Below are 16,398 nucleotides of genomic sequence, written 5' to 3' on the forward strand. Positions count from 1 at the left end.
AGGGAGGGCTCAGGGATCACCCGGACACGTGTTGGTCTCCAAACTTCCCAACAAAGCTAAGAAAAAATTCTAGCAAAGCCTTTCTGTCACAACATGACATCATCTTCCCTGACAGATTGTTCAGTGTTATCAAACTCAGCTCCTGCTTTTTAGCCCAGCTTTCCAACCCCTCAGATCAGAGGGGTTTATTAAAGACAGAAAAGCACCTGGACCAGGTAGAGTTTTATTGGAAGGCGCGTGAGGAGCCGGATTTGTGCGTAGATGTGAGCAGTGCCCGGGGCAGTGAGTGGGGACATAAATAAAGGCTATTTCCTGTACCAGATCTGCATCCTCCTCTCCCGCTTGATTTTCCTCTGCAGCTGCAGGATCCCGTACAGCAGAGCCTCAGCTGTGGGGGGGCAACCTGAGAGAGAGAAAAGAGAGAAGGGAGGAAGAGGGGAAGGTCGCAGGGCAGGTACCTGCAATGAGTGCCAACCCCAGGACTTATCCCAAAGCTGACTCCCCTCTGGCTTTGTGGCTGGCACAGGCAGGAGTGCAAAGAAACTAAATTGATGCTGTTTATCAAGAATATCTTTATCAAACACAGCAGTTATTTAATTTCAAAGTGTATCCAAACCCCCACTCCCACCCCGCTGACGGTGCCACCACTATCACAACCCTCCCCATCCCACAATCCCTGGAGCTGCTGCAGTTTCCCCACCACTGAAACAGGAAAACCTTTCAAACCTACACCTGAATGCAGAGAATTCCCCTCTCCCTGCCCTGCTCCCAGGTGGAGCTGCCCCTTGTACCTGGCACATAAATGTCCACGGGCACGATGCGGTCGCAGCCCCTCACCACGGAGTAGGAGTAGTGGTAGTAGCCCCCACCATTGGCACAGCTGCAGGACAGGGACAGGGACAGTGTCAGCCCAGGAAGGTGAGCAGGAGGCCAAGGGAAGGTGGCCCTGGGCAGGTGGGCACTGCCAGGCTCGGAGCCTCCAGCTCCACAGGTGACACTGCCCCATCACGAGCTCTGCCTGGGAGGATTTTATATGAATCCAACCCAACTGGACTGTTCCCATCACCCTCACCAAGCAGGTTCCACAGCCCTCCCTCTCTGCTACAAACCCTTCTATTTTGCCTCAGAGCTTTCCCAGAATTTGTCCTGTTCCAGCCTGGACCTACCACCCTCAGCCCTGGTGTGGGGACAAGAAAATTGTGAGAATCATGGAATCATTCAGGTTGGAAAAGACCTCTGAGACCATGGAGTCCAACTGATCCCTCATGGAGCAGATTCCAACTGAATCTCCACTGGAGCAGATTCCAACTGAATCCCCACTGGAGCAGATTCCAACTGAATCCCCACTGGAGCAGTTTCCAGCACAGCAGAAGCATTTTGAAAGCCAAAAGCAACCTGGGATTCTGGATATACACAAGTTTGGCAGCTGCAAAGCCCCTGAATCCATCCCTGCGAGGATTCACACACACCATTCCCAGAAGGAGCCTTTGGGCTCTGCTCTACAAAACTTCTTTAAGAATTTGGAAACAAAAGCAAAGAATTCCCCCCAGGACACCGAGGACATCCCGGCACTCACCTCCCCATGGACACCACGTAGCGAGGCTCTGGCATCTGGTCATAGACCTGCAGAACAGGGATGTTTGGGGTGATGCCCACCTCCCCACGCCGTGCCCAGCTCCCCGTGCCCCCCGTACCTTGCGCAGCGCCGGGGCCATTTTGTTGGTCAGGGTCCCTGCCACGATCATGACGTCGGCCTGGCGGGGGCTGGCCCGGAACACGACCCCGAAGCGATCCATGTCGTAGCGAGGGGCTGCCATGTGCATCATCTCCACGGCACAGCAGGCCAGCCCGAAGGTCATGGGCCACAGGGAGCTCTGTGGGGACAGCCAGCAGCTCAGGGACAGCGTGGGTGACACGCACAAAGGGAGAGTTCGAGGTACCGGGGGATGGAGACGGGGAGAGCTCCGTGAGCAGCCTGAGCGTGTCCAGAGCTGCTGCCCTGACACGGCTAAAGCCACCTCAGAGCCACCCAGGGACAGCAGGGAAGGGACAGCTCAGAGCCCCATGGGGACAGCGGTGTCCCAGCTCAGAGCCCCACGGGGACAGCGGTGTCCCAGCTCAGGGACAGCTCAGAGCCCCACGGGGACAGTGGTGTCCCAGCTCAGAGCCCCACGGGGACAGCGGTGTCCCAGCTCAGGGACAGCAGAGAAGGGACAGCTCAGAGCCCCACGGGGACAGCGGTGTCCCAGCTCAGAGCCCCACGGGGACAGCGGTGTTCCAGCTCAGGGACAGCAGGGAAGGGACAGCTCAGAGCCCCACGGGGACAGCGGTGTCCCAGCTCAGAGCCCCACGGGGACAGCGGTGTCCCAGCTCAGGGACAGCAGGGAAGGGACAGCTCAGAGCCCCACGGGGACAGCGGTGTCCCAGCTCAGAGCCCCATGGGGACAGCGGTGTCCCAGCTCAGAGACAGCTCAGAGCCCCACGGGGACAGTGGTGTCCCAGCTCAGAGCCCCACGGGGACAGCGGTGTCCCAGCTCAGGGACAGCAGAGAAGGGACAGCTCAGAGCCCCACGGGGAGAGCGGTGTCCCATCTCAAAGCCCCATGAGGACAGCGGTGTCCCAGCTCAGAGCCCCACGGGGACAGCGGTGTCCCAGCTCAGGGACAGCTCAGAGCCCCATGGGGACAGTGGTGGCCAGAGAGGGACCAGCCCAGCTAAGGCAGAGCACAGCAGACCCAGGGCACTGTCACTTGTGTCACCCTTCCCCACAGGCAGAGCAGCTGCTCAGGGCAGGGACAGCTCCAGAAGTGCCTTTTCCTGGCGACCAAAGGGCAGTTCCAGACCCCCTCCACACCCTCAGCGCCTTCAGCCTGTGTCCCTCACTGTCACTGGACCCCAGTGTCACCCTCTGGCCGCAGAACTCGGCCACGGGAGCTCTGAGCCTATTTTTATCCTGAGCAGGGGGTGCCTCTGATGTGCCACCCTCTGTCCCTCATGCCAGGGAGGCTCGGGACTCACCCGCCGTGCCCAGTTGACCAGGTCATCGAGCTTGGTGATGACGTACTCGCCACGGCTGCTGGGGACGTAGGATTTCCCCTGGACAACAGCAGAGCTCTTCTGGAGCTGGACAGAGCTGGAAGGAGCAGCACAGAACCATCACTCTCCAGTGATTTCCCTGCAGAATCATTTAGCCCTGCACGGGGCTGTGACTCCCTGAGGAATGACAATGCCACCCCTCTGTTTGTGGCAGAGGAATTTCCCCAGTGTGGGATCTGTGGCTTTGGTGCTGGGACAGAGCCCCTCAGCCACAGGGAGCCCCTGGCTGCCTCTCCCGGGGGCTCCCCGGATTTCAGCAGGGAAGAGAGGAGACCCCTCACAGGAGGTGCCACTGGGACCCCCCCTCTCCTGAAACATGGCACCACCGGCTGTCCCCTGTCCCCAGGGCAGGAGCTCTCACCTGTCAGCGCGATCGGCCGCCGGCGTCTGATGGAGCAGCTGAGCCTGCACGGGACTCACAGAGCCGGGCCTGGGGACAGAAAGGCCCGCACAGGGTGACAGGGTGACAGAGCCCAGTGCTCCACAAAGCCCAGGGGGAAGGAGCCCCCCGACCCCCAGAGCTCGGGGTGCCCTTCAGCCGCGGCCCTGGGGTCCCCCCACCCCATCACCCCCAGCGCCGGGGTCAGCGCTGTCACCGGCCCGGTCCCCCCCGTCCCCGGGGTCCCACCGCCCCGGTGCCCCCCGCCCGGCGCTCACCGCCAGCCCAGCACACCGTGCGCGGGGAGCCGGAGACCTGCAAGAGAGGACGGGAGAGCTCAGCGCGGCCGCCGTGGGGGCGGCAACGGCCTGGCGGCCCCTCAGGGCTCCCCCCGGGTCACTCCCTCAGCGGAGAGCCGAGGGCTTGTTTCGGTGCCCCCAGCCCGCTCCCGGTGCCCATCCCCATCCCCGGCCCGATCCCCGTTCCCGGCCCCGCTCACGGCCCAGCGCCGCCATCGCTCCGCAGCCCTTCAGGCAACCTCTGCGCGCGGTGCACCCGCTAAAGGGCCCCGCGCGGCACCGCCTCAGCGCTCCGGCGGGAAACGCGTCCCGTGCGAGCGGTTCCGCAGACAACCTCCGGCTCCGCCGCTGCCCGCGGCAAAACGATCCCAAAGTGCCCCAAAACCACCCCAAATGGGCCCCAAAACGACGCCGCCACAGGGCCCGGCGGGAAGGGCTCGTCCCGACGCTGCGGAGTCGCGGTAGCGCAGGAAAATAAGGAGCGGCCGTCCCTGGGTGGGCTCGAACCACCAACCTTTCGGTTAACAGCCGAACGCGCTAACCGATTGCGCCACAGAGACCGCGCTGCCGCCGCACCCCGCCTGGCCCCGTGTCCCGCCCGTCCCGTGTCCCGTTCCCCGTGTCCCACGTCCCGCTCCCGTGTCCGGTTCCCCGTGTCCCACATCCCGCTCCCGTGTCCCGCCCGTCCTGTGTCCGGTTCCCCGTGTCCCGCATCCCGCCCCCGTGTCCCGCCCGTCCCGTGTCCCGTGTCCCACATCCCGCCCCGCTGTCCCCTCGTGTCCCCTCGTGTCCCCCCGCCCGGCGGGGCGGTGACGGGCGGGGGGGGCGGAGCGCGGCCGTGCAGCCGAAATAGCTCAGTTGGGAGAGCGTTAGACTGAAGATCTAAAGGTCCCTGGTTCGATCCCGGGTTTCGGCAGAAGCTTTTTTTTTTTTTCCCCCGCCGTGTCCCGTTCCCCGTGTCCCACGTCCCGCTCCCGTGTCCGGTTCCCCGTGTCCCACATCCCGCTCCCGTGTCCCGCCCGTCCCGTGTCCGGTTCCCCGTGCCCCACATCCCGTCCGTCCCGTGTCCGGTTCCCCGTGTCCCACATCCCGCCCCCGTGTCCCGCCTGTCCCGTGTCCCACATCCCGCCCCGCTGTCCCCTCGTGTCCCCTCGTGTCCCTCCCCGTGTCCCCCCGCCCGGCGGGGCGGTGACGGGCGGGGGGGGCGGAGCGCGGCCGTGCAGCCGAAATAGCTCAGTTGGGAGAGCGTTAGACTGAAGATCTAAAGGTCCCTGGTTCGATCCCGGGTTTCGGCAGAAGCTTTTTTTTTTTTTCCCCCGGTCGGGAGCGGTGTTGCAAAAGCGCCGTTTTCACCCCAAAACACCCCCGAGGCTTCGGAACTCGTTATCCCCTCCGCAGACTCAGCAGCTGATTGTTTTAATATCCTGGAAACACACACACACACAACAGGGAGGGACAAAGGCCTGTAATACTGGATTAATGATAAATATTAAATAATTATGAATTAACAATAAATATGAATTAATGATCTTACACTGAGCATTGAGGAGACAGCTGAGGGAACATGGATTAATTAACACTGGACAACCACAAGCAGAGGTGGTGTGTGTCAGCCCATTTTAAATAAAGCACAAGAACAAACCCATTGAATTTATTTCCCAATGATTAATAATGTGAGACTGAGACAGGATGTTACTTTATCATCTTCGTTTTTATGCATCAGATGAAGTATCTTCACCTGCTGTAACACTGGGGTGGAAGCACCACCCACCACAGATTAAAACAATTAAACAAAAGCAGCAAATGTTGACAATTCACTTCATCCCAGTTTATTAAGTCCACATGATTGGTACACGGCGAGGCTGAGCCTGGTGCCCAGTACCGGGGGGGCAGCACTGGAGGGGGTGGGACAAGGTCAGGATCATCCCTGGAAGTGCCCAAGGCCAGGCTGGAGCACCCAGGGACAGCAGGAGGTGTCCCTGCCCCTGGCTGGGGGGTTTTAAGTCCCTTCCCCCCCCAGCCATTCCAGGATTCCACAGCTGCAGTGAAGGCAGTGAGGTGGTTCTGCTTCTGTGTGGAGCAGGATCCCAACAGCACTGGAGGAGTTTGGATGGAGAAGGGAACACAGGGTTCATGTGAAGGAGGGGGAAGTTGAACTCCATCTCCAAATGACCCCAGAGCACGGGGATGAGGGGCAGGCAGTCCCTCCCCAGCCTCTCCTCTCCAAAGGGAAAGTGCCACTCACAGCTCTGAGTTAAGTCCATCATTAATTTTTTATCCTATCCCACAAAATTAATTATCCCTCCTCACAGGCTTTAATAAAGCCTCACTTCCTGGCCTGTCCCTATAATTGAGGTACTTGAGATAACAGGAATAAGGATTCTATGGAAAAACTCATTAGAGAGCACAGAGCAATTAAAAGTGTAATTAAAATATATTCAGATAATTACTACAGCCAGGATAGACATCTGGATCCCAATTTCAACTTCTTCATTTCAAATCATCTTGGGTTTTATTGGACAAGCAAGGAGATCACATTTCATTATCAGAGAAACCCTAATCAGGGGGTTTTATGTATCATTTATCATTATTCATCATTAATTAGTTCTTGGTGACACTGCTTCCATGTGCCACAGCTCCAAAGGTAAGCAGGGAGCTGGGCAGGATTAAATTGGGAATTTAGACGAGAAAAAGACAATTAAAAGCCTCCCAAAATTCAGAGGAGGAAATAATCCAGCATTCCACTGGTTCAGTTAGAAGAAATGGTTTTTTTTTAAGCAAACCTTGATTCCTTCCCCACGGAATTTTACTTGTCATAACAAAAGAAGAACCCAAATCTTTGTCATCCAGGTGGCAGCTCTGATTTCCCACCCTTGGAGATCCACGAGGCAGGAAGGAGGAACCCCCTGGAGCCTTCCCCACCAGGAACCCCCTGGTTTGAGCAGGAGCAAGGAGCCCACCAGGCACCACAAAGCAGGACAAGATCCCTTCCCACGTCGGGTGTTTGGCTAAAAGAACCCACGTGGAAGTGGTGGAGCAGCAGCAGCTCTGCACAGCACTGGGGGTCTCTGGCAGCCCCCCAGGAGGGCACTGATGGATGAGGATCCAGTGGATCCTGAACACAGTGAGGCCATGGAAGCAGCAAGGGCTGGGAGCAGAGGATTTGGGAATATACACACAGGCTTTACAAAGAATGCCACGTTTTATACAAAGCACCACTTGTTATTTACACCTGGCCCAGGACAGTCCTGGCCACTCCTCAGCTCTCTGCAGGCTCTGGCTCAGTCTTGAGCTTTTTGCTTCCCAGGATTTGTTCATCAAACAACTCTCTCTCTCTGGAAAGAAAAACACACCTCCTTCAGGTAGCCCACCACCAGGTCCAGCTGCTCCTCATCCTCCAGGTAAGTCTCCACACAGGTCATGTACCGGCTGGAATTCAGGAATTTCTTCAGCCAACGGGATTGTTTCCCACTTTTCAAGATGCCCAGCAGATGCTCTTCAGCCCCTTTGGTCTTCACTATGAACTCCACCAGCTTCTTGTTCTCCCTGTCCCTGGCAGCTCTGGTCCTGTCAGGGAGGAGCTTCCTTGGGGGTTTCTGGGGGGAGGTGTCTGAGGAAGACTGTCCAGCCCCTTCCTCCCCTGTATTTGGGAATGCTATCTGCACCACACTCTGGTATCCCTCTTTCCTCACTGGGTAGCCTGAAAGAGAAACCACAAGAATTTATATTTAAATGTACAAAGAGCTTTTTTTCCATAGCCGTATCATTAGAAAATAAGGAATTTTATTGCTGAGAGGAGTTTTTACCCAGCCAAGAGAATTCCCAAAGGGATGGATTCACTTACTGATATCAGCAGCAAAATACTCCAGGAAGGATCCAGTGAAAGAATGACAGCCTAAAAACCCAAAACAGGGGCTGAGATCAGTTCCAGTCACCCAGGAATCAAAGCTTGGTGCTCCCTTTTCCTGCTGGATCTCAGGATGAGATCCCAGAGAAGCTGGGAGTGTCCAAGGCCAGGTTGGACAGGGCTTGGAGCACCCTGGGACAGTGGAAGGTGTCCCTGCCCATGGCAGGGGGCACTGGATGGGGTTTAAGGTCCTTCCCACCCAAACCATGCTGGGATTTGGTGATTCCATGGTCACCTGCCCCTCCTTACCCACTCGGATCCGATAGTCCCGGATCAGCTGGAGGCACCACTCGATTTCCCTGGAATAGTTCTCCTTGGCTCGTTCCTGCAAAACAAGGAGGATTTTCAGTCCCAAATCCAGCAGCTCTCCAAGAGTTTCAGCCCAGGATGCCAAGCAGGGGACAAAAATGGTCCATGGTAATTTTTTCCTCACAGTAAAACAACTCCTGCCAGAGCTGTCACAGGGATGAGAGTGGCTTTGAGGGGGCCAAGCCCCACACTGCCCCCCTGGCCATTTATATCCTCAACTTCCCACTGTGTTTGCCCAAGTCCTGCAGTTCCACATCTCTGGGATACTCACAATGAGATTCTGCTTCTCCTCACAGTCAAAGTGTTTCAGGCTCTTCAGAGACACTGAAAAACTTTTAAAGAAACACAGTCAGAGGTGCAACTCAACTGGCCCATTTCCCTGCTGATTTACTGCAGCTCTGCTTCTCCCTGAAAATCCCATTTCCCAAGGAATTAAGGAGCACAAATTTTAATGGTTTTTACTTCCACAGCAAGTATGGAATCTTCTAACAAATGAGAAGTACCTGGTTTAGAGAAAAGTTAAAGGCAGCCCAGTGTTTCCAGAAAGTTCGGGCAGCACAAGGAAAACACTGGCTGCATGCCAGGGGATTTTCTTTGTTTTGTTTTTGACTCCTCAGCTCCTCCCAGGGACTGGGAGCTGCCTCAACCTGCAGCATGACAAAGCACCTACAACCCTCACCTGCCCCAGCCCCTCCCTCCCAGATCAACCTGGAGAGGACTGTCCTCCCCTGGCACCAGGAAAAGGGCACAGGACATGGAATAGCAGAGACTGGAAATTCAGGATGGGATGGAAATCCACATTTACCCTTTTTTCTTCTCATTTGTGGTGCCATCTATGAAGAGCACACAGGCCCTCCGGTGCTTCCTCTTCACTGTTTTTACCTGGAGAGAGGATAAAGCCTCAAACATCCTAATCTTGTTAAAGCAGGGATATTTTTCTGTGGATATCACCCACTACAACCCACACTTGAATTTTTGCTGTTGCTGTAACTTTGCTTTATTACACAAATATTAAAAACTCAAGGGGAAACAGCAACCAGTTCCCCCAAGGGAGTATTTTTAGTGCACAAAGGGCTTCTCCTTTCTTTTGCAAATTGGGAACAAAGTCCTGCTCCACGATAAAAGAACTGGGATAGGCCTGTGCTCTGTACAAACAGGTGTGAAGTGACCACATTTTGAGTGCTTTTAGCACAAATTGACTCCTATCGATTTTGAAATGCTTCTACTGGAAGGTCTTTTAACACTTCCAGGAAGGGCAAAAGTCACCCCAGAACTGGGAGTTGCTCCTTATCAGCAGGCTGTGAGGTGGCAGGAGCTGCTCTTACCACTGCTGGCCAGTACGGATACCGCCGCAGCTTGCACCACACCAACATCCCTTCCTCGAAGAATTTGGGTTCTGGTGAAAAAGAAGGGAAATTTTCCTTAAAAAACATTTAAAAAATAAAACAAGACAGATGCTGCCCCTTTCTTTTTTTTTTCCTCCAGGAGTTTCTCTTCAGTGCTTTTACAGTGACCCCAAAATGCAGCACAGGGAGTCCTGAACTGAAACTCAGCAACTTCAATCCCAGGCCCTTGTCCAGTTTCAGGGATTTTTTTTTTATTCTGCAGCAAAATGCCTGATGGACCCAGGAAATGCATTTGATCCCAAGCCTGGACACAGCTGGATTCCCTCCTGGAATCTCCAGGGACTGCAGGCAAACTGAAGCTCCCAGAAGGGGAAGAGCCTCAGCCCTGCTGATGTCTCACCTCGATGGGACAGAACGCTTGGGAAATCTTCCTCCTCTTCATCTGCCAGAGGTGAGAGTGGAGGGAGGCTTTCTGAGGAAACTCTCCTGGAAGACATCCCAGAGAGTTCCAGCCCTGCCAACAGCACCAGGATCCAGGGATTAGGACAGGATCAGCTTCAGAGCAGGTGAGACACACCTGAGTGTGACCTAGAGGGGATCTGACACACCTGCACACTTCTAATTAGGGAATCCTAATTCCCTGATCATGTGGATAAAAGAGGGAAAGGGGAAAAGAATGGGGCTGGCCTCAGGACCCTGCACCTACTCATTCAAAAACATTTAATCTCAATTTATCATAGAGCAGTAAGGGAAAACAAGTGTGAGCTCAAAAAACCCCCAGCTTTCCATGGAAAACCCCAAGCAACTCCAGACAACCCAAACACCACCCAAGCCCTCCCCAGCACTGAAGGCATCAGCATTTCTGCTTCCCAGGAATGGAAACCAAAAGGAATCAAAGCAGCAATTCAAGAGCCACTTCCCCAAAAACAAAGCAACATTCCAAGGTGAGTAACAGCGCTCACCACCCACACAGGATGAAGGTTTCCCTTCCCCAAGGGATTTGCCCACCTTCATCTTCCTCGGAGTCAGGGGCTTTATTCCCAGCCAGGTGTGAGGGATCCTGCTTTTCCTCCTCCTGAGGCTGAGGGAAGGCACCAGAAGGCCCAGGTGAGGATCCGGGGTGGTTCCTCCATTTCCTGTCTGTGCCTGAGGCCACACCTGCCCCATCCAGGTGTTTTCCACCCTCCGCCTCTCTCCTCCCATGCAGCTGCTTTGCCAGGCTCTCACTCTCGCTGCTGATGCTTTTCTCCAACTCGTCCGAGGCAGTTTCACAGGAGGAATCCAGGAATGTTCTCCCAGGCTGAGTTCCTGTCTTTCTGGAAGGTTCCACGGTGCCAGATTTAGAGGAGACAGAGGGAGACCCCTCCTCAGGAGCCACCTGTGCTTGATCCTGGGGGGAATCATCCCTACATCTTTTCCTTCCTTGCTGACTTCTTCCAACCTCTGGCTTAGAGGAGACTCCATTCCCTATTTTGGGTTGGATTTTCCTCTGTCTGGGTGACGATTTTGGTTCTGGATTTTTGCACTTGTGACTGTCAGGGGCTGGTGCCACACTCGAGTTCCTGGCACCACACCTGGCAGGGCTTGTGCCCCTTCCAGGTGCTTTTCCACTCCCCCCTGGAGCCACAGGACCTCCCTGGCCGCGTGCTTTGGGATCATCCTTCAGCCCGAAGTTATTCTGGGGTTTTCTTTTTCCCTTGGCAGCCTCAGGTTCCAACTTTTTAAAGCGAGAGCGCAACAAGAAGCTCTGGGAGGGGGTGGCTGGGGCAGATTTCTCCCGGGAAAATTCGGGATTTGGTCCTTCTGCAGGTGGCATTTGACTGCTGGAGTCAGTCTGATGGAGAATATCCAGGGCAATTTTAAGGGAACAGCGATATTGCAGCTCCTCCACGGCCTCACTCACGCTTTTCTTTTGCTCTGATGAGGAAAAATATTCAAGAAATGAAATGATCCTCATTATTCTACCATAAACAAATGTATTACTAAAGAAATAAGAAATGTTACTCGTAGTGTTTCTTTTAAGGTGCATTTTTTACTACTTAAATCATCCACAATTCCCAAGGCAAAGGATGGAGACACACACAGACCAAGCTGGAAGTGCCTCATTTTGAGGGAAACTCACATTTCTTCACCATCCCTCCAACAAACCACCCCAGGAAAGAGGAAAATGATAAATTTTTAACCCATTTTCCAACTTTATGGAAAAGGGGAAAAGAAAATAAGTGAAATACAGAAGCTTTATCCCCCTAGGCTGGGTTTCTGCAGGTATTTTACACCCAGAAAAGACACAAAGCAGCACATTTGGGGCTGAGTTTCTACAGGTATTTTACACCCAGAAAAGACACAAAGCAGCACATTTGGGGCTGAGTTTCTACAGGTATTTTACACCCACAAAAGACACAAAGCAGCACATTTGGGGTTGACTTTCTACAGGTATTTTACACCCAGAAAAGACACAAAGCAGCACATTTGGGGCTGAGTTTCTACAGGTATTTTACACCCAGAAAAGACACAAAGCAGCACATTTGGGCCCCTCCCTCCTCACCCAAGGTGGAGGCGATGGCCTTGATCCTCTCCTCCGTCAGGGGAACCATGTTTGCAGAGCTCACACTGACCCTGGAACACAAAACGGTGACTGGAACCGGCAGCAAAACACTCCCAGCATCACAAAACTGCTCTCAGACAGCAAAAACCCCAACCATTCCCTCCCCCAACCTGTCCTGGCTAGGGTTAAACTGCTAAACCTTCTGCAGTCAAATCCAGGATCCCATCTCCCAGACACCTTCAGATAAAAGGATTCCTTTCTTCCCCTTATGTTTTAACCTCTAAGAACCAAAGTGTGATAGGAACAAGGATACTCAACTGCTTCTCCAAGCCAAGGATTTCAGCTTTCAATCCCATCCTTTTTGTGGTGGCAACAGGACTGCCCCCAGCAACTCCAGGTTTGCACAAAACCTACAACAGAAGTGAGAAATCTTCATTTAAAATCTTGACCAACAGCAAAACGTTTATCTGAGAGCAGCTTGACAGTGCCCGGGAGCAGCTTTAAGATTGTGGAATGATAAAATCCCAGGATGGACCTGGGAAGGGATCTTCAATCCCATCCCAGCCCTGCCAAGGGCAGGGACTCCTTCACGGTCCCAAGGCTTCTCTGAAAATCCATTCCAGGCCCTCACCACCCTCACAGGGAGGATTTTTTCCCTAATGCCCCATCCAACGCTGCCCTCAGGCTGTGAGAAGTTATTCCCATCGCTCCAGGCCCTCTCCATTTTTCCTGTTGGTATCTCCACAGCTCAGACAAGTTCAGACACGTTTTGCTGGGACCTCTCCCTTCCTTCCTGCTCCGTTCCAAGCAACCTCCACAAACATTTCCTCATTCCTCCTTACCTTGGCTGGCCACAAACGCCTCTTCCACTTGCACAGAATGAACTCTTGGTCAGTCATGGCTGAGCTTCACGTGGAAAAGGGCAACGTGTTCTGAGGGGGGAAAAAAAGGAATAAAGGAGTCACCCACCTTTGTCCATTGTGGTCTTTATTTTTTAAGGAAATACAGGATTTAATCAAATATATTACTACAATCATTTTTGTTTTACCTTCAGGATCACTGATATCACCCTGCAGCTTCTCTTTAATATTATATCTTAAATTCTATTTTTCTGTAGAAGCTGTGGCTGCCCCATCCCTGGAAGTGTCCAAGGTTGGACAAGGTTTGGAGCAACCTGGGATAGTGGAAGGGATGGGACTGGATGGGCTTTAGGTCCTTCCAACCCAAACGATCCCAGGATTCATGAATTCCTTATTTCCAGGAGCACAAGTGGCTCTTGCTGTGTGAGGAAAATACTCCCAGGAATTACACAACGCAGCCGTGGGCCTGCCCAATGCACAGCTTCCTGCGACCAAACCCTGAAAACAGGGAACTACACCCTAAAAACAATGCACTGGGTAGACTTTTTCCACGTCATTTGATCCCAATTTTTACACACGATTTACAACAGAACCCTGAGCAGAGCGGCCTCAGATCCCGCAGGGCTTCCTCAAGGGCTTTAAAAAACCACATACTAAAGATCTTCCTGTACTTACAAGGTCCAGCTGCTGGGATCGCCGGGGCTCCGGGATCGCGGCCCTGCGGCGGCGGAGGGAGGGAGGAACGAGGGGCCGTTAGCGAGCCCGGAGCGGCAGGGCCGGCGCGGGACCCCCGTGAGGCGGAGCGGGGACAGCGGGAACCGCCCGGCCCCAAAAACCCACGTGAGGGGAGGGACGGGACGGCCAAACCCCCCCCACCGTGAGGGGAGGGACGGGACCCTCCTCCAAACCCCAACCGGTGAGGGGAGAGACCCCCCCAGAATCCCGCACCCGGTGAGGGACGGGACCCTCCCCCAAACCCGAACCGTGAGGGGAGGGACGGGACGGGACCCCCAGTCCAGAGACCCCTCCATAAGGGACGGCACCCCAAACCCCCCCTCCGGGAGGGATGGAACGCTCCAAGCGCCCGCTGAGGGGAGGAGCGGGACCCCTGAACAGCCTCCCCTCAGAGGGGTCGCCCCCACAGCCTTCCCTGGTGAGGGGAGGGACGGGACCCCTCAATACCCTCCCTCACAGGGGTCGCCCGCCTTCCCCAACCTTCCCTGGTGAAGGGAGGGACAGAACCCCTCAATATGGTCCCCTCAGAGGTGTCGCCCCCCCCCAACCTTCCCTGGTGAGGGGAGGGATGGAACCCCCCCAAAACGCCTCAGTGAGGCAAAGGACGGAGCCGCTCGCTTCGCCCGCTCAGAGGACGGACGGGATTCCCACACACAGCCCCGGTGCCGGTGATGGCCCCCAGACCCTCATGTCCCCCCCAGACCCCGCTTTAAGACCCGGGTTGGGGGGGTGGGAAGGGGGCACCGTTACCGAGCGCGCTCCCGATAACACCGCCTCCCGCGCGCGCCGCCGCCGCCCTCCACATGAGGATCTGCGCATGCGCCGCGCGCACCGCCCGGCACTGCCCCCGGTCCAATCAGCGAGCGCCGCCTGGCGCCCCGCCCTCCCCGCCGAGGCCAAAACACGAGGCTCAGCCGATCAGAGCGCACGCCGCAGCCTTAGCCACGCCCACCACGCCTTCTATTGGCGAGTTGGGCGGAAGCCACGCCTAGTCTGGGGAGGGCGGGCGGGGTGCGGCATGGCAACGGGGCGAGTGACGTCATAGCCGGGAGATGTGACGTCATGTGCCGGTTCGGGCTGGGCGGAGCTGCGATCGCGGCCGTGGGTTGGGGGATACCGGGCACCGGGTGGCACTACCCGAGCCCCGCAGGGTCAGTCCGAGGCGCATCCCATCCAAATCCCTGGAATGGTATCCCCAGAATCAAAATTCATGGAACGGGATCCTCAGAATCCAAATTCATGGAATGGGATAGGATCCTCAGAATCCAAATTCCTGGAACGGGATCCCTAGAATCCAAATTCATGGAATGGGATCCTCAGAATCCAAATTCCTGGAACGGGATCCCTAGAATCCAAATTCATGGAATGGGATCCTCAGAATCCAAATTCCTGGAACGGGATCCCCAGATCCAAATTTATGGAATGGGATAGGATCCTCAGAATCCAAATTCATGGAATGGAATACGATCCCCAGAATCCAAATTCCTGGAATGGAATACGATCCCCAGAATCAAAATTCCTGGAACGGGATCCCCAGAATCCAAATTTTTGGAATACGACCCCCAGAATCCAAATTCTTGGAATGGAATACGATCCCCAGAATCCAAATTTTTGGAATACGATCCCCAGAATCCAAATTCCTGGAATGGAATACGATCCCCAGAATCCAAATTTTTGGAATACGATCCCCAGAATCCAAATTCCTGGAACGGGATCCCCAGAATCCAAATTTTTGGAATACGATCCCCAGAATCCAAATTCCTGGAATGGAATACGATCCCCAGAATCCAAATTCCTGGAACGGGATCCCCAGAGCAGCTGTGGCTGCCCCTGGATCCCTGGAAGTGTCCAAGGCCAGGCTGGGCAGGGCTTGGAGCAGCCTGGGACGCACTGGAAAGCGTCCCTGGGTGTGAAAAATGAGTATTTTATGATTGGCTTTTGGCAAATATTAACGTGACTATTTTACGTGTTGTGTTAGAAAGCTTTGCTGTATTAATTTTCTTAAGTAGCGTGTTAAATACAGTTTTAGGTTATAACATAATGTTAAAATAGAAACTCTGCTATGTAGGATACTTTTTTGTCTAAAGAAAAAATAGCAGCCACAGGACGCCTAAATCTTTCAGAGAAAGAGAATTTATTGCCCCATTATCAGAATAAACTAACTTCTTCCTGCCTCACTCAGCCAGGAAAATGCTGTTAGGATTCAGAGGAAGAAGTTGACACTGACCAGACAGAATCCTGTGTTTGAATGGAATTCATGCACCATGTATGAGGTGTGTGAATGTGCAACAGGCTGTTGCTTTTAAGGGTTAATCCTCTCTTAACGTGGGTCCTTTTTTGGGCTTATTTTGCCCAGAAAGAGATACCTGGACTGTCTGTAACTCTTTGTTTTTATTGTCTCGTATTGTCCTAATCTCAGTTGTTCCAATTTTTATTACTCTAAATACATTACTATTTTAATAACCACTTTATTACTACTAAACTTTTAAAATCTTTTCACACAACCCATCCCACGGCAATCTTCAGCTTTCCAAGGAAAACAGTGACCAGGGAGCCCACGCTCAGAGATTGATGCTTTATTCACTGTCTCTACTTGGTTATCAACACCTGGCTGCCAGAACTGTCACCACCACACTGAAATAATCACTCAAACGCACTCTGCAAACAGCAACAGACCCAAAATGCACCTCCCCAGGCTCGCCCCCAGGAGTGCATTTTTCCTGTCTTTAAATATGGAATAATAAGAGACAAACTCCAGTTCTGGCTTTTCTTGCAGGCCCCCTCCTTCCTCCTGCTGGAGATACTTTGTGTAATTGATTTGTCGAGTGTAATTCCCGTTTTCCTGGGGATCCTACAACTGTTGCTCAGCCTCTTCCCTGCTCTGCAGGCTCTGGGGGTGCCAGCCTGGTCCTGCGAGGGGTTT

General features: G+C 54.1%; 2 protein-coding genes and 3 non-coding genes across 5 annotated transcripts; 2 read left to right on the forward strand and 3 right to left on the reverse strand.

Annotated features, from left to right (window-relative positions):
- Window positions 1-209: 209 nt before the first annotated feature.
- NDUFS7 (NADH:ubiquinone oxidoreductase core subunit S7) lies at window positions 210-4,094 on the reverse strand. The gene is made up of 8 exons (XM_041415620.1): window positions 3,974-4,094; window positions 3,753-3,789; window positions 3,457-3,525; window positions 3,018-3,132; window positions 1,695-1,874; window positions 1,577-1,623; window positions 792-880; window positions 210-403 (listed from the first exon to the last, which is right to left on the reverse strand). Exons 1-8 carry the CDS (start codon window positions 3,987-3,989, stop codon window positions 306-308), a joined length of 651 nt encoding a protein of 216 aa, XP_041271554.1. The 5' UTR covers window positions 3,990-4,094; the 3' UTR covers window positions 210-305.
- Window positions 4,095-4,259: 165 nt separating this feature from the next.
- Window positions 4,260-4,333, reverse strand: TRNAN-GUU. The gene has a single exon. It is a non-coding gene; the product is annotated as a tRNA-Asn (tRNA).
- Window positions 4,334-4,616: 283 nt separating this feature from the next.
- Window positions 4,617-4,689, forward strand: TRNAF-GAA. The gene has a single exon. It is a non-coding gene; the product is annotated as a tRNA-Phe (tRNA).
- A 306-nt stretch (window positions 4,690-4,995) lies between these two features.
- On the forward strand, window positions 4,996-5,068 carry TRNAF-GAA. The gene has a single exon. It is a non-coding gene; the product is annotated as a tRNA-Phe (tRNA).
- Window positions 5,069-6,170: 1,102 nt separating this feature from the next.
- On the reverse strand, window positions 6,171-14,342 carry PWWP3A (PWWP domain containing 3A, DNA repair factor). Its single transcript, XM_041416674.1, has 13 exons — window positions 14,226-14,342; window positions 13,416-13,458; window positions 12,723-12,812; window positions 12,199-12,290; window positions 11,881-11,951; window positions 10,344-11,252; window positions 9,736-9,849; window positions 9,315-9,385; window positions 8,795-8,871; window positions 8,261-8,321; window positions 7,930-8,005; window positions 7,618-7,668; window positions 6,171-7,473 (listed from the first exon to the last, which is right to left on the reverse strand). Exons 3-13 carry the CDS (start codon window positions 12,777-12,779, stop codon window positions 7,091-7,093), a joined length of 1,962 nt encoding a protein of 653 aa, XP_041272608.1. The 5' UTR covers window positions 12,780-12,812; window positions 13,416-13,458; window positions 14,226-14,342; the 3' UTR covers window positions 6,171-7,090.
- Between the last annotated feature and the right edge of the window lie 2,056 nt (window positions 14,343-16,398).

Source organism: Onychostruthus taczanowskii, unplaced genomic scaffold (assembly GCF_017590055.1).
Source record: "Onychostruthus taczanowskii isolate IOZ18803 unplaced genomic scaffold, ASM1759005v1 scaffold106, whole genome shotgun sequence".
In the NCBI taxonomy this organism is placed as follows: domain Eukaryota; kingdom Metazoa; phylum Chordata; class Aves; order Passeriformes; family Passeridae; genus Onychostruthus; species Onychostruthus taczanowskii.

Excerpts from the sequence above, each read along its gene's own strand:
- NDUFS7 (XM_041415620.1), bottom strand. Across the intron at positions 3,526-3,752 it reads CACGGTGTGCTGGGCTGGCG|GCCCGGCTCTGTGAGTCCCG; the intron begins GTGAGCGCCGGG and ends TTCTGTCCCCAG. Across the intron at positions 881-1,576 it reads TACGTGGTGTCCATGGGGAG|CTGTGCCAATGGTGGGGGCT; the intron begins GTGAGTGCCGGG and ends CCTGTCCTGCAG.
- PWWP3A (XM_041416674.1), bottom strand. The coding sequence starts at position 12,779 with ATGACTGACCAAGAGTTCATTCTGTGCAAGTGGAAGAGGCGTTTGTGG. Across the intron at positions 9,386-9,735 it reads AAGCGTTCTGTCCCATCGAG|AACCCAAATTCTTCGAGGAA; the intron begins GTGAGACATCAG and ends CTTTTTCACCAG. Across the intron at positions 8,872-9,314 it reads ATCCGTACTGGCCAGCAGTG|GTAAAAACAGTGAAGAGGAA; the intron begins GTAAGAGCAGCT and ends TCCTCTCTCCAG.